Below are 14,019 nucleotides of genomic sequence, written 5' to 3'. Positions count from 1 at the left end.
GCCCTCCACCGCTGTGCTTGACAATTACATAGGAGTTGTTGGGTGTGCTCACTAAGGCTTGCAGAGACAGATTTCTATCGTAAGCTGAACTTGTGCTCTTCTCTCTGGGATCACCTTTATCCACCTTTGTCATGGTAGGGAGAACACGTCAATGTAAGGGTGGGGTCATCAGGACCCCATAGGATAGCACAAGCTTTAAAACACTCCTCACTTTTTTTTTACAAGGTTTTCCGTAACTTACCGCTCTCTCAGCAACGCCATACCTGATGCGCCTCCAGCACGGAGCTCCTCCCTGATCCCTGGTCAATAGCAGGCAGTGCCAGGTCCTCCTCCACACCCAGAGAGTCCATCAGGTCCCTCCATAGGCCGTTCCTGCATCCCTTGGTCCAGAGAGATGCTCATGTCCTCATTTCTTTGGCAGCTTTGGTTTCTCCTGTTCAAGCTGTTAGTTTCGAGTCCAGACTCTAATTCTTCAAGTAACAAATGCTGCTCCAGTAGTTAAATAGACTCAGGTGTGAATAAAGAAAAGAAAGGAGGAGGACCCCAGTGTGGCAGACTCACTGATCAACAGTTTGCTGTAGTCACACAGTAAACAGAAAATCTACAAAACATCTACTCGGGAAACTGAAATATCTTTTTTTGGTAACCCTTGTGCTATCTTAGATGCCCCCCCCCCCCCCCCTTACATTGACGTGTTCTCCCTACCATGACAAAGGTGAATTAAGGTGGAAAGATTTCATGTAATCCATGGACACCAGTGAAGATCACAAATCATTGAAGAAAAAAGGTTCAGAGCACTGTCTAGTGGGTCTAGATGACCCAACTCCCAATGGTAAAGTGCCTAGGATAGCACAAGGTTAAAAGAAGAAGTTATGGTATTTTTGTTGAAAATGTAAACCTTTCTTTTTTCTCCATGTTGCTGCAGAGCAGAGGCTGAAATGTTGCAGGATCAGCCAGATATGATGCAGAAGCCTGTCGATTACATCACCTTTTGTTGGTTTTGGGCTTTGAATTCTGTCATAATACAGCTTTATAAAAATGTTTGTCTGGGATGTAAATCTTTAGTTCTGCTTGACTTTGTGGTTCTACACTTTAGTTGTGTTAGAGGTTTTCAAGAAGGAAACATGCCTTTCATTCCAGTGTAGAATAACAACCGTCTGGTCGATCGTCAGCAGTTGATGTTTGATTGTAATGTACAGAAATGCAGATTGACCGCTCACTCGTTCTTCAGACATCAGTTTATTCATTCATCAGGATCAAATTTCATCAAAATTGACAGATTCTCATAGCAGATTCCTTAAATCACAGGAAATCCACTTATCTTCTCACATTTACCCAATCGTAGATTTGTTTCATTTTCTGTTAATTACACTGGTTAAAGTCAACGCAAAACACTCCACAGAGTTTCTGGATATTCGCTTTTTCTGCTATAAAAATAAGCTTTAAGTGCTCCACACACTTTAATACTGTCTCTGCTTTATCATGTCTCGGATTCCAAACTCTCCACAAACCTGCTGACAAAAGATGAAGGAAAAAAGTAAGACTGATGCTGGCGTCAGCAGGCGGACAACACGAGAAAGTTTTCCATCATCATTTCTGAAGACATTTCAACATCATGGTATTTAGCAGGATTTTTAAAACCAAGACAGATTTTCTCCTCTTTTTAATAAAGCGAAGCAAGCGTCTGAAGAAGACTGAAAATACTGGCACGAGCAACTCCATCTAGTTTAATGATGCAGCAGAGGAGAAAATTAACGTCAAACTGCTAAACGCTAAAACAGAAATGAAGCATAACTTTTATTTAGACAAGTTCCTATCAGCTTTTCAGGAGAATGTAATGAGCTCATCCCTGCATGGGGGGCCGGGATGCTAACCTAAAACATCAGCAATACCCGTCTGCCTTGTTCTGGACGTTTTCACTAAAACACAGCAGACGAGAGGCTCAACAGCGGTTTGGAAACGAGTGTTTCACTAAGGTGGACAGACTAAAAAATAATTTTTAATGAACTGAATGTTGCGACTTTTTCTCAGAATCACTAAAAGCTTTGGGAAAAAAACTTGGATGAGAATCCAGTTAATGGTGAAAGCTGCTTTTCTGCTAGTGTGTCACTGATGCTCATCCATAAGGCGGTTACTAAAAGCTTATTGAAAAGCTTTCATGTGAAACATCAATGTGACAAGTTTGATTTACAGAAAAAAAATCTGAAAGTTTTATGAGACAGAAAAGTCAGAGCAAAAGCCATAAGACGGGAGGGGGGGGGGGTCTTCTTCATGTCACTTAAATGTCAAGATAATACTAAAATACCATGACAGTCCTAGATAATGTATTACAACTTAAACAACACAATTGCCACGACATAAACCATGGTATACAGAGAAAATGGCGTGAACATGTTTTCACTATCGTCACAATTCCATGTAGAAAATTGAAGCAGATCAGAATGAACCTGGGTTGGTTTGACATTCAACGGCTGGCAACTGTCCAGAGGGCAGAGACGGGCGAGAAGATGGGACAAACCAGAGTGAAGAGTCAGACAACGTGAGTGCGGCATAACAACGCACTCACGTTCGTTCACTGCTCCTGTGGATGGGTTCAGCACCAAAGGAAACTGATCGGCTGAGCTGCTGGGTTTTAGTGCTTCGGTTGTCCTGTAAACAGCCCCAGAAGGAGGGGGCGGTGCTGGTGTGAATGCAGCTTTCTTTCTAGAAAACCCCGTATCCATCTGTGTGGCGTGCTGCCACTGCAAACGCAGGGTAGCCCTCATAAGCAGCGTAGGCGGTGAGCTCCTGACCCAGAGAAGCGGCCTCCTTCAGCTGAGAGGCCACCGCTGCGGAGGACACTGGGCTCGCCAGAGTATATCCTGTTTGGAGAACAGAACCAGGACTCAGAAGAATGATTGTTTTAGTTTCTGCTGTGAAAACCAGAAACCAGTCTGTTAGTGCTTTGAGCCAAGAGTTAGTTGATTTTGGTACGGACCTTCACATACCTGGGAAGGCTACTGAGGTCATGGCGGCAGCAGTAGCGTCAGCAGTGCCATCTGACTGCAGGCCAAGCGTCTGGAGGGTGTACTCCGCCGCGTGGACTTTGGCTTCCTCCACAGCAGCACACAGCTTAGCCGGGGTGAAGGGATGTCTGCAAGAAAACATGCAATCAGTGTCTGATGCAGAAACTGCACAAAACTGAGCCGTGAGTGACATTCACAATCTGATGGAGCGCCTCCTCCTGGCTAAACTAATTCCAATCTTCAAGCTCTACACTGTTGGTTGACTCTCTCTGATGTCCTCAGTGTCCCCTCCGGTCATTTGTCTTGGACTCATGGCAGAAGGGGGTGGAGCTGTCCCCTGATCACTGCCTGGTGGTGAATTAGATCTACTTGCATGGGAGGAGGCGGGAAGTCTTGGCAGACCCAAACGTGCCGTGAGGTATTGCTGGAAATGAAATCTTCAGGTCTCTTCTTACCTGCTGTTCCGTTGGAGAAATGTAATGAAGGAAAGCTGATGCCAACAGTGCAGGTTCATTTGTAGAGTGAGGAGGAAATAAAGGGGAACAAGGTGATGTAGGTGGAGGGTTTGCTGATGAGTTAAACCATTGAAATGATCGTTTAGATCATTGGCTCGCTCCACACTATCTCCTCCCAATGTAGCCCCTTTGTTACACCCTGTGGTTGCTTTCATTCCATCCCACACTTTTTTTATAATGTTTGTTCTAAATTTTCCCTCAGTCTTTGCTTTGTAGTTTTCTCTAGAGCTTCTCAGACAACACCTCAACTGAGCTTGCATGGATTTCTCCTTTTCCTGATCAGGACCTCCTTTGTGATCCAAGGTTTGTTATTTGCATAACGGCCCTTGTGGGCATCACAATATCTAAACAAAACTGAATGTTGTGTGTCAGACACTGAGATGCCTGCTCGATGTCCTCACCGTAGACGTCCAATAACACACTCCTGTCTGTGCTCTAACAGTCTCTAAGCTCCTCCTCTGCCTCCTTACCATTCTGGTTGATGGAGGCTCTCTCTTCACCAAGGTTGTGTACCTGGGTTGTAAAGAAGCCAGTATGTGATCTGATTTGCAGAGAGGAGGAAGGGGCGTGGCTTTCTATGCCTCCTCGATGTTGGCATAGAGTAGGTCAATTGTGTTGTTGCCACGTGTAGCACAATCCACGTATTGAAACATGGGTGGCAGTGAGGAGTCCAGAGTGATGCGTCTCCAGCGCTGTCTCCACATGCGCTCTTGGTGGGACGTAAACAGAGACGGCTATGACCGTCTGTGTTTACGTCCCACCAAGAGTGATGTCATCCTGCCCAGTGCTCTTCGGATCTTCAGTGTTTCCGGAAATGTAAGCTTCAGATAATCTTTCAGGAGTTGGAGCAGAATAATCACTAACTTTTGTTCCTTTGAGTTTCAGACTCTCCTGTGCGTCTGGCAGCAAACTCCTTCACATCAAGAGCAGCCAGTTGGGGGGGCTCAAACATCTGGTCCAGAACGGCTCCCAGGGTATCAAGGACACATCTGGTCCAGATCTAAAGAGATTGGCTGGCCTGATAACGCCTCAGGATTCCACTGCCAAGTTGGCCGAGAGAGGAATGTCGGGGCATCTCTGCTTTGACTGACTGAACCCATGACCTGGTCCCAGATGAGGGGGATAAAAGGACATCCTTTAAAGTGAAATATATGATTACACACACACATAAAGGTGGACAATGTCTGACCTCACCCTAAGGGTTCTGGATGTAGAGCCTAAAGTGGGACAGCACATTAGTCAGCCCACCTCAATCTTTGCTACAACCTTTATATAAATAGGAGATTGGATCGGAAAAAATAAAGTTTGAAGCTGAAAGCCCACTTAACTATAATGTCTCATGCAGTTGAGAGCAGAGGATGCGGTGCGGCAGTAACCCCCAAGCTGGAGGAGTGGCTACAACAGATCCCCGGAAAGACCTCAGACCTCTCAGTCCAGAAGGGAACAGGAACAGCTAAGATACTGCAGGACCTCAAGCTCCTTCTGGTTGAGGACCCGAGCTTGGAGGAGAAACCACCCACGGAAGGGTGAGAGGGGCGTTTTAAAGACGTTTCTTTAAATAAATCTTCAGACATTTCAGCTCTAATAAAATCAAAAGACTCAAAAACCTTCAGATTCTATCATTAGGAAATAAAATAATGCAAAAACAAAAAATCCTTGTAACGATATTTGTGTCTCTTCATTTTTGGAGAGAAACTGAATTTTCTCCCTACCACTGGTGGTTTATAGTGGGACTACAACAGGTCGAATTTCCTGGGGCTGCAGAGCTGTAAAAGTGTAAAGGAAGTGCGTCTATAATATGACAATGAAAGTGCTAACAGGGTCTTCCTACATGGTCCCTCATGAAGGTTTTACTTGATGCTCTAAGTGAACAAGTACTTTGAGTATTTCTGACAGATTTCATTCCATGTTTTCTTCAACAGCAATACGGCTGATTCAATTCAATTTTGATTTTATATGGTTTGCATATTTAGACATCTTTGTACAGAAATACATTAATAATCTATAAATGTTTTGAAGGTATTCCTATTAATCTAATACAATTCACATAATGTAAATATTATTGGTGAAATAATAAACTAGTGAGACTGTTAACACCATACAGTGTTACATGATTTCTCAAACAAAAATGTACAGATCATTGCCTCTCCTGGAGGTGTTTCAGTTTGGCCACTAGGTGGAGCTCTCACTACAGCATCACACTTTATTCCAGAAGATTGGAGCGGAAAAATAGTGTTTTACACCACAAATGGTTACTTTAAAAAAACGTTTCCTTAAAAGAGTTTGGAAAATTCCTGCCTGTGAGTCTATGAAGCTGTTCACTTAATCAAACGAGCGTTAGCATTAGCCGTCCTAAGGGAAATTCTATTATACCTTAGCATTTAGCTAGTGGACTTTGGCTTTACTGCTACTAGGTGTTAGGCCAGCGGAAAAGGAAAGGCATAAAAGATCGATCTCTACTTTTATGGATCAATTATTGATTTATTTAGCTAGCATCCATTCAGATCGATTTTATCAAATCAACCCAGCCCTAAAGAACTCTATTCCTACTGTGAAACACAGAGGCGGATGGTTGATGGTTTGGGGATGTTTGAGCTGCAAAGGCACAGGAAACTTTCTGGTGAGATGAATGCAGTTTGTTGTCATTATGATTAAAAAAAAAGGGTCAGAAGGGTAAACAGAGTTTTTTTTATACAACAAACGGCGTCATCCAACCACTAACTATGAGTAGAAACAAAGTTTTTGTGTTTTCATTAGTATTCCAGGGTCTGTAATTTTATGAGCACAACTGTAACAATGGCTGCTGTTGACTTGGAATGTTAGTGAGATTGAATCAAAGTGCAAAACGCATCATTATGAAAAGAAAATTCTGTTTTTTTACATTTAGACAAAATGTGATGTGTTCAATTTGCCAGCTGTATTTATCTATCAGGGTTCACCCTCCTCTGGACTGCGTTCAGACCCCCTGTTTGTCCTGGAACCAACCGCTCACCCCTTTACATATAAAGGTTCTGGTTCCATCCTGCCTGCCTAAAAGGCTAAAGAAACATTTGATCTTTTTGCTATCCAGGGTGTTTTTGAAATCGGGGATTTAGCTTTTTCTTAACCTCTTGCAGAATCATTCTGGATGCTGCAAAGTTTTTTTTTCTAAAACCGGTGCTTTGACAAACACGACCATCTTTAAAGAAGCTGCAGTTTATTATTTCAGAACCTTATGTACTAACTGTGCTGTCAAGATGTTGACATTTATACATAAATGTCCAATCATTTAAAATCTGAGTAAGTTAAAAACAACTATACTCCAGAAGTGCTCATTGAAATGATTGAAATGTTGATGAAAATGTTCCAGCTTTCTGGGGGAATCTGAACGTTTTGGGTGTTTGTTTGTGTTTCCAGTGGAGCTATTTACAAAGATGAGCAGAGATGAATTCAATTGTGTCTGCAGATGTGTGACAACTGTTTGCTGTTGCGTAGCACGTTTGCAGTAACACCTACAGGTTGGGGTACTGGGATGCCAGGGCTGGGATGGTGATCTTGTAGAGGAAAAGCTGTCTCTGCTCTGGACTGATGGCAGAATGGAGCTGATAGACAGGTTGACCCCAGTTGTTCTTCTGACAGAGCTCCTCCAGCACCTGAAGAACAAAAAGCTTGAATTAAAAACCATTCTGCTCTTTAACCTCACGGTTCCTCGTCCCTTATTCTCAGATAAGACCCTTTAAATAGCATGAAGTCTTTATCCCTTGTGTTATCCTAGGCACTTTAACATTGGGAGTTGGGTCATCTAGACCCACTAGACAGTGCTCTGAACCTTTTTTCTTCAATGATTTGTGATCTCCACTGGTGTCCATGGATTACATGAAATCTTTCCACCTTTATCCACCTTTGTCATGGTAGGGAGAACACGTCAGTGGAAGGATGGGGTCATCTAAGATAGCACAAGGGTTCATTTGTCATTTGTACCTTTAGTTTCTTTATTCTCATCTTTGACATCATTCTGCTGCAAATCTGTCTGTCACATATTGTTTGATAGGTCAGTAGGAGCTTCACAAAAAGAACCAGTCTGAAATACAGTTGAGTTCATCCTTGGCTCAAAGTCAAGCATGAAGTTCTATGGCTGCAGAACAGGACCACATCATGGGCCCTCCGCCGCTGTGCTTGACAATTACATAGGAGTTGTTGGGTGTGCTCACTAAGGCTTGCAGAGACAGATTTCTATCGTAAGCTGAACTTGTGCTCTTCTCTCTGGGATTTTAATGATATCCCTTACAACAGTCTGGAGCTCACAAGCTGCTGAGCAGCAGATGTTCTACAAATTTGGTCTTTTTAACATCAAATTAGCTGAATGCCACAACCCTTCTCTGGTTAAATGACTTGTCTTTCCATAGCAGGTGGATGGATGAAGCTACAAATAAGGTAACCTGGTTGTTGCGTCTGTTTTGTTACCTGTGTTGCTGGCTTGAGGGCATTGGCCTTCAGGTTCATGGCAGCAGGGTTCATGGGGGTCAGCTCCATTCCAGGAAGCAGGTCGTACAGCTTCTCCTCTGCCTGCTTGCAGACTTTCAGGCCACATGAGGTGCCCCCACTTCCACGTCCTAAGGCTCCTGCCCCAGTAGAATAAGCCAGGTAGCCCCGCCCTCCCAGCCCCCGCACCCCCGCAGCCCCTACAGGTACAGTCATGTAAATTTCTACAGGAGAGGCAGTGAAATCAATCAAATCACCGAAAGAATCAGTTGGAAGAATCACACAGTTATACAATTATCCAAATCAGAGTCAGTCCTGGCAACCATGGTGACAGTAACAGAACAGTTTCATTATTTCAAACTGTGATTCCGTGGATCTGATTGTGCTGGACCAAAAAGTATTCTGATTGTAGACCCACATTCTATATTGAAGTGATTGGTAATAGTTTCTGAACCCCTTTCCCCATTTTTACATTAACACTGCTTATCAAGGCTCAGCCTTTCTGCCTGAGGGATGTGGCCTCAGGCAGAAAAAGTGCTTTAACACAAATTGTAATTACTTTTAGGTTTCAGTTTAGAATGATTGTGACTGAATGGTCCGACTGAAGAGGAGGTCATCAGTCTGTGATGAAAAACCTATTTAAAAAGTGTTCCTGCAAAAACCTTCTAACGCTGCCATTCCTGTTCTTGTTTAAACTCAGGCTGAGCCGACCGTGTCCTCACCTCTGACAGACGGAGACCTGATTAAGCCTCGACCTCCCACGGGAGCTTTGGCTGCGGGGAAGCGGATCTGATTCGGTAAGGCAGTGTAGGCCTGGGGGGCGTAGAAGACTGGTGCGCCGAGATATGCAGCTGATGGGTCGTACACCTGAATGAGAAGAGAAGGTTGAGAGTTTTCTGACAATTAATAGTAATGAATATCTGAAGAAGGTCAGGGAGAAAAAGGGGTTCAAATACAGAAGAAACTGAATGCTGGATTCATCCAGTGCTGCAAAAAAGGATTTAGTCAAGCACCCAATCGTCCAGGTTCTCCCACTTAAAAAGATGAGAGAGGTCTGTAATTTTCATCATAGGTAAACCTCAAATATGAAAGACCAAATGAGAAGAAAATCCAGAAAGTCACATTGTCTGATTTTTAAAGAATTTATTTGTAAATTATGGTGGAAAATAAGTAGTTGGTCAATAACAAAAGTTCAGCTCAATACTTTTTTGTTTACCCTTTGTTGACAATGACAGCAGTCAAACGTTTTCTTTAAGTCTTCACAAGGTTTTCACAAACTGTTGCTGGTATTATGGTCCATTCCTCCATGCAGATCTCCTCTACAGCAGGAAGGTTTTGGTCCATTCTTCCATGCAGATCTCCTCTACAGCAGGAATGTTTTGGTCCATTCTTCCATGCAGATCTCCTCTACAGCAGGAAGGTTTTGGTCCATTCCTCCATACAGATCTCCTCTACAGCAGGAATGTTTTGGTCCATTCCTCCATACAGATCTCCTCTACAGCAGGAAGGTTTTGGTCCATTCTTCCATGCAGATCTCCTCTACAGCAGGAAGGTTTTGGTCCATTCTTCCATGCAGATCTCCTCTACAGCAGGAAGGTTTTGGTCCATTCCTCCATACAGATCTCCTCTACAGCAGGAATGTTTTGGTCCATTCCTCCATACAGATCTCCTCTACAGCAGGAATGTTTTGGTCCATTCCTCCATACAGATCTCCTCTACAGCAGGAATGTTTTGGTCCATTCCTCCATACAGATCTCCTCTACAGCAGGAAGGTTTTGGTCCATTCTTCCATGCAGATCTCCTCTACAGCAGGAAGGTTTTGGTCCATTCTTCCATGCAGATCTCCTCTACAGCAGGAATGTTTTGGTCCATTCCTCCATACAGATCTCCTCTAGAGCAGTGATATTTTGGGGCTGTCCTTGACCTTTTCTATGGGGTTGAGAACTGGAGACTGGCTAGGCCACTCCAGGACCTTGAAATGCTTCTTTCGAAGCCACTCCTTCGTTACTCAGGCAACGTGTGTTTGGGATCGTTGTTCTGCTGAAAGAGCCCGCCACGTTTCATCTTCAATGCTGATGGAAGGAGGTTTTCACTCAAAATCTGACCATACATGGTCCCATTCATTCTTTCCTTTACACGGATCAGTCGTCCTGGTCCTTTGCTTAAAAATGTCCCCAAACTGTGATGTTTCCACCTCCATGCTTTACAGTAGCTATGGTAATCTTTGGATACAACTCAGCATTTTTTCATCTCCAAACACGACGAGTAGAGTTCTACCAAAATTTTCTATTTTGGTTTCATCTGATCATAAAAATGCTCTCTAGCAGACTTTACGCATGTACTGGCTTTAGCAGGGGACACGTCTGGCACTGCAGGGTTTGAGTCCCTGACGGTGTCGTATTACTGATGGGAGCCTTTGTTACTTTGGTGCCAGCTCTCTGCAGGTCATTCACTAAGTCCCCCGTGGGGTTCTGGGATTTTTTCTCACCGTTCTTGTGATCATTTTGACCCCACGGGGTGAGATCTTGGGGGAGTCCCAGACGGAGGGAGATCATCAGTGGTCTTGTGTGTCTTCCATTTCCTAATAATTGCTCCCACGGGTGATTTCTTCACACCAAGCTGCTTACCTGTTGCAGATTCAGTCTTCCCAGCCCAGTGCAGGTCAACAAACTGGTTTCTGCTGTCCTTAGACAGATTTTTGGTCTAGGTCATAGTGGAGTTTGGTGTGTGACTGTTTGAGGTTGTGGACGGGTGTCTTTTCTATAGATGAATTCTTTAAAAATCAGACAAAGTGATTTTCTGGATTTTCTTTCTCATTTGTCTCTCATTGTTGAGGTTTACCTGTAGGATAAAATAATCCCAGAACTTGCACAGTTGATGGTTGACAAAATACTTTTTTGCCCCTCTGTACATAAAAAACAAGCCATCATTCAGATCAGTGTGGGAGACCTTCAGTTTCATTAAAGAGCTACTCCAGTCTTTTTGGTGTCTTTAACATGTTTGTGTGGCACTATTGGAGCATGGAGCATCTATTTCTGTCTCCTCTCTCAGAGACTGTTTGAGGGTGTGTGGAGTATGGGGCACCAACAGTCAACACAGATGGTTAATTAGCAGCTCGGCTCTCGTTTCCCCACTACGGGTGATAAAGCAGCTGGGTCGGGAAGAATCAGTGGAGAAAGACAGCAGCTAATCATGATCCTTATAATTAAATGTTTACTCTACAATTACCGTATGAAGCCAATTGAGATGACTATTGTTGTAATATTGGGCTATGTAAATGTAATTGAATTGGAGGATAGAGAACGGTTGCCAGAGGGAAAGCGGCTGAGTTAGAGGCTTTTGGGACGGGACCAGAATTTCAATGGAATTGTTAATGGTTTTTTCAGGAGAACTGGACTGTTGAGAAGAATGTAGGTTTTTTTTACATATAGATTAGTAGGTAGTCCCCCACTCCGACTCACACTCCAACACAGCAGGTGGTGGTATTGCACCTTGTCATTGATGCCTCCTGCCATTTAAACCACAAGTTGTAGGGTCAGTTGTCTCCCTGACGTATTTTATGTTTGGCCAAGGTTCCAATCCCCTTGTTTGAACCAGCGCGGTAATTATTTATTTTCATGTTTCAGTTCATCAAATTGTGATCATGTCCTAGCTTTGGTTTCCTGCATTTAGGTCCTGCACAGCACTCTTTCATTAGATCTTTCCCTATGGACTGTGTGGCTGATAGACAGCAGTGTGATTTTGGTGCCCCCCCCCCTGCAGGCTCTTTGCTTGGAACGCTTTAAACGCCATGATTAAAGTTGGACCAAAATGCAGGTTAAAGGGTAAATAGATGAAAGTAAATAAGAAATTAGAAGAATTTAGCGTGAAGACAGCAGACGTGTTTGGAATCAAACTGGGCTTTACCTGCCCCAGTGTGTAGGCTGTGTAGTCGGTCTGGAGCAGAGAGCTTCCTCTTCCTCCCGTCCCACGGGTGTATCGAACATAACTGTCCTTGTCCACCGGCTTGGCCAGAGTCACCTCGATGGGAGAACCCTCCACCAACTGAGTATGGAAGAAGACAGTCATCAGCTGAAACCTCTTCTGTATTTCTCCAGTTTTGTTTAACTTAAAGCAGAGTCAAATGATTACAGGGTAGTGGATGGGAATCATTGAACAATAATCCAAACCAGTGAGGTTTCATGTGTGAGTTGCTGACCTTCCCATTTAGCGCATTCATAGCATTGATGGCATCCTCTCTTTGACAGAAATGGACGAAAGCGTAGTCTCTGATCTTCTTCACTCGTTCCACAGCTCCTTTAACACAAAGGTACACTTGGGTCATCATTTTCTCCCATCTCAGACTTTAAAGTATCTGACACTGCTTCTTTTTTATCATGGGAATGTTATCAGGGGGCGGTCATATACTTTTGGGGCTGCAGTACCTGGTTTCAGGCTGTTGAACTCCCTCTCAATGGTTTCCTCTGTGGTCTGCAGCATGAGATTCCTCACATACAATATTTTTACCGTTGCCATGGTATCATCATCAACCTCCACCTCTGGCTCTGCCCAGTCTACAGCGATGGGGTAACCCCACAGCTGGATACGACCTGAGGCACAGCACAGAAAACCTTGACCATCAAACATCCTGTCTGCTTAGAAGGGACCAGAATCAGTCAGTGGTTTTCCCTCACACAGGATTCCAGTATTTTGCATTTTTCCATACTTTGAGGATCATTTTGAAAATAGGTTTATCATCACATCCCCTAAAGACTGAGATAAATCCACTTGTTAGAGAATTGTCTATCTGCAGTCTAGAATGGCCATAAATTAAAGACCTAGAGGAATTTTTAAGGCATTCGGAACTGTAAGCTGGAAAATATACACCTACGGTAATTTACTTGCCTAATACTAAATTAGCTGGGAAGGAAACAGGATTAAAAGTTTGGAGTAAACAAATCACACAAAAACCTGATGGTCACCTTAAAAGTTTCCAGAAAAAGTCAAGAAGAAGAAATTTTGTTAGATAGATAGAGGGAGTAATAGATAATAATAGAGGGAGTCCAAAACAGTTATAAAAATTCACATTAGTCCAACACAATCATAGTCATTTCCTGTGTGAAAGACAGAAAAACCATTAGATTTAATCAAAAGCCTGCTGAATCATTGAAATGCTGAAGGATATCTTAGCTAAAAGTTTGCCAAAACTTTCAGCTTCTAAAGGACATAAAGTTTTTTGAATTTTTGATGTTTTTAATGGAGAGTCGGGTTATGGACAATAGCAACCGTTCACAAGAGACGTCATAAGGTAAAGAGCCTAAAACTGTTCCCATTTGTTTTCAGGATTTTGAATAACTGGCTACAGAATCAACATGGAAAGAAAAGGTAGAGCTGACCTGGCAACAGTTTGCGCCGGGCCATGGCTGCCGCTCTGTGACTTTCATACTCCACAAAAGCAAATCCTCGATTCTTGGATTTGTCTGCTGCACTGGGATATACGATGACATCCACAACCCCGTCAGTGACCTTCTTCATCTCTGTCAAGATTTCATCGCGCTTCTTGATCTTGGGAATTCCACCCACAAACAGACGACAGTTATCAACGCTGGCACAAACCCCCAAAAGGCGTCCGTTCCTGAAGGAACAAAGAAATCAAATATTTTTATGAAGTTTTATGTAGAACACTACAGGAAAAATATGTTAATATGTTATAAATGTGCTCTTTAACCCTTGTGCTATCTTAGATGACCCCCCCCCACCCTTACATTGACGTGTTCTCCCTACCATGACAAAGGTGGATAAAGGTGGAGAGGATTTCATGTAATCCATGGACACCAGTGAAGATCACAAATCATTGAAGAAAAAAGGTTCAGAGCACTGACTAGTGGGTCTAGATGACCCCACTCCCAATTTTAAAGTGTCTAGGATAGCACAAGGGTTACTGATAATTGGCCAATTTTTTAACTGGGGTGTTCAATTGTACCCAGTGACGACAATATTATAACAGAGGTTTTTGAATTTCCTTCAAGGTCAGTGTAAGTGTCAGAGCTCCCTTTCCC

The 14,019-nt window shown here is 43.3% G+C and overlaps 1 protein-coding gene across 3 annotated transcripts in view; it reads right to left on the bottom strand.

Annotated features, from left to right (window-relative positions):
* Positions 1-1,220: 1,220 nt before the first annotated feature.
* The window catches only part of a1cf (APOBEC1 complementation factor), a 30,894-nt gene continuing 18,095 nt past the window's right edge, over positions 1,221-14,019 (bottom strand). Inside the window, exons 5-13 of one of the 3 annotated variants that reach the window (XM_011488486.2) lie at positions 13,357-13,595; positions 12,406-12,570; positions 12,180-12,277; positions 11,888-12,025; positions 8,704-8,848; positions 7,964-8,205; positions 7,016-7,152; positions 2,978-3,133; positions 1,221-2,861 (exon numbers count right to left, since the gene is read on the bottom strand). In XM_011488486.2, coding sequence (XP_011486788.1) covers positions 2,980-3,133; positions 7,016-7,152; positions 7,964-8,205; positions 8,704-8,848; positions 11,888-12,025; positions 12,180-12,277; positions 12,406-12,570; positions 13,357-13,595 — 1,318 coding nt within the window. In that variant the 3' untranslated portion in view covers positions 1,221-2,861; positions 2,978-2,979. The remainder of the gene's footprint in view (positions 2,862-2,977; positions 3,134-7,015; positions 7,153-7,963; positions 8,206-8,703; positions 8,849-11,887; positions 12,026-12,179; positions 12,278-12,405; positions 12,571-13,356; positions 13,596-14,019) is intronic. The other 2 variants (XM_004080747.3, XM_020712033.1) reach the window with 2 other exon arrangements.

This window comes from Oryzias latipes, chromosome 19 (assembly GCF_002234675.1).
Source record: "Oryzias latipes chromosome 19, ASM223467v1".
Classification (NCBI taxonomy): domain Eukaryota; kingdom Metazoa; phylum Chordata; class Actinopteri; order Beloniformes; family Adrianichthyidae; genus Oryzias; species Oryzias latipes.
The sequence above is the reverse complement of the archived record's forward strand: the minus strand, read 5'-3'. Positions and strand labels throughout refer to the sequence as shown.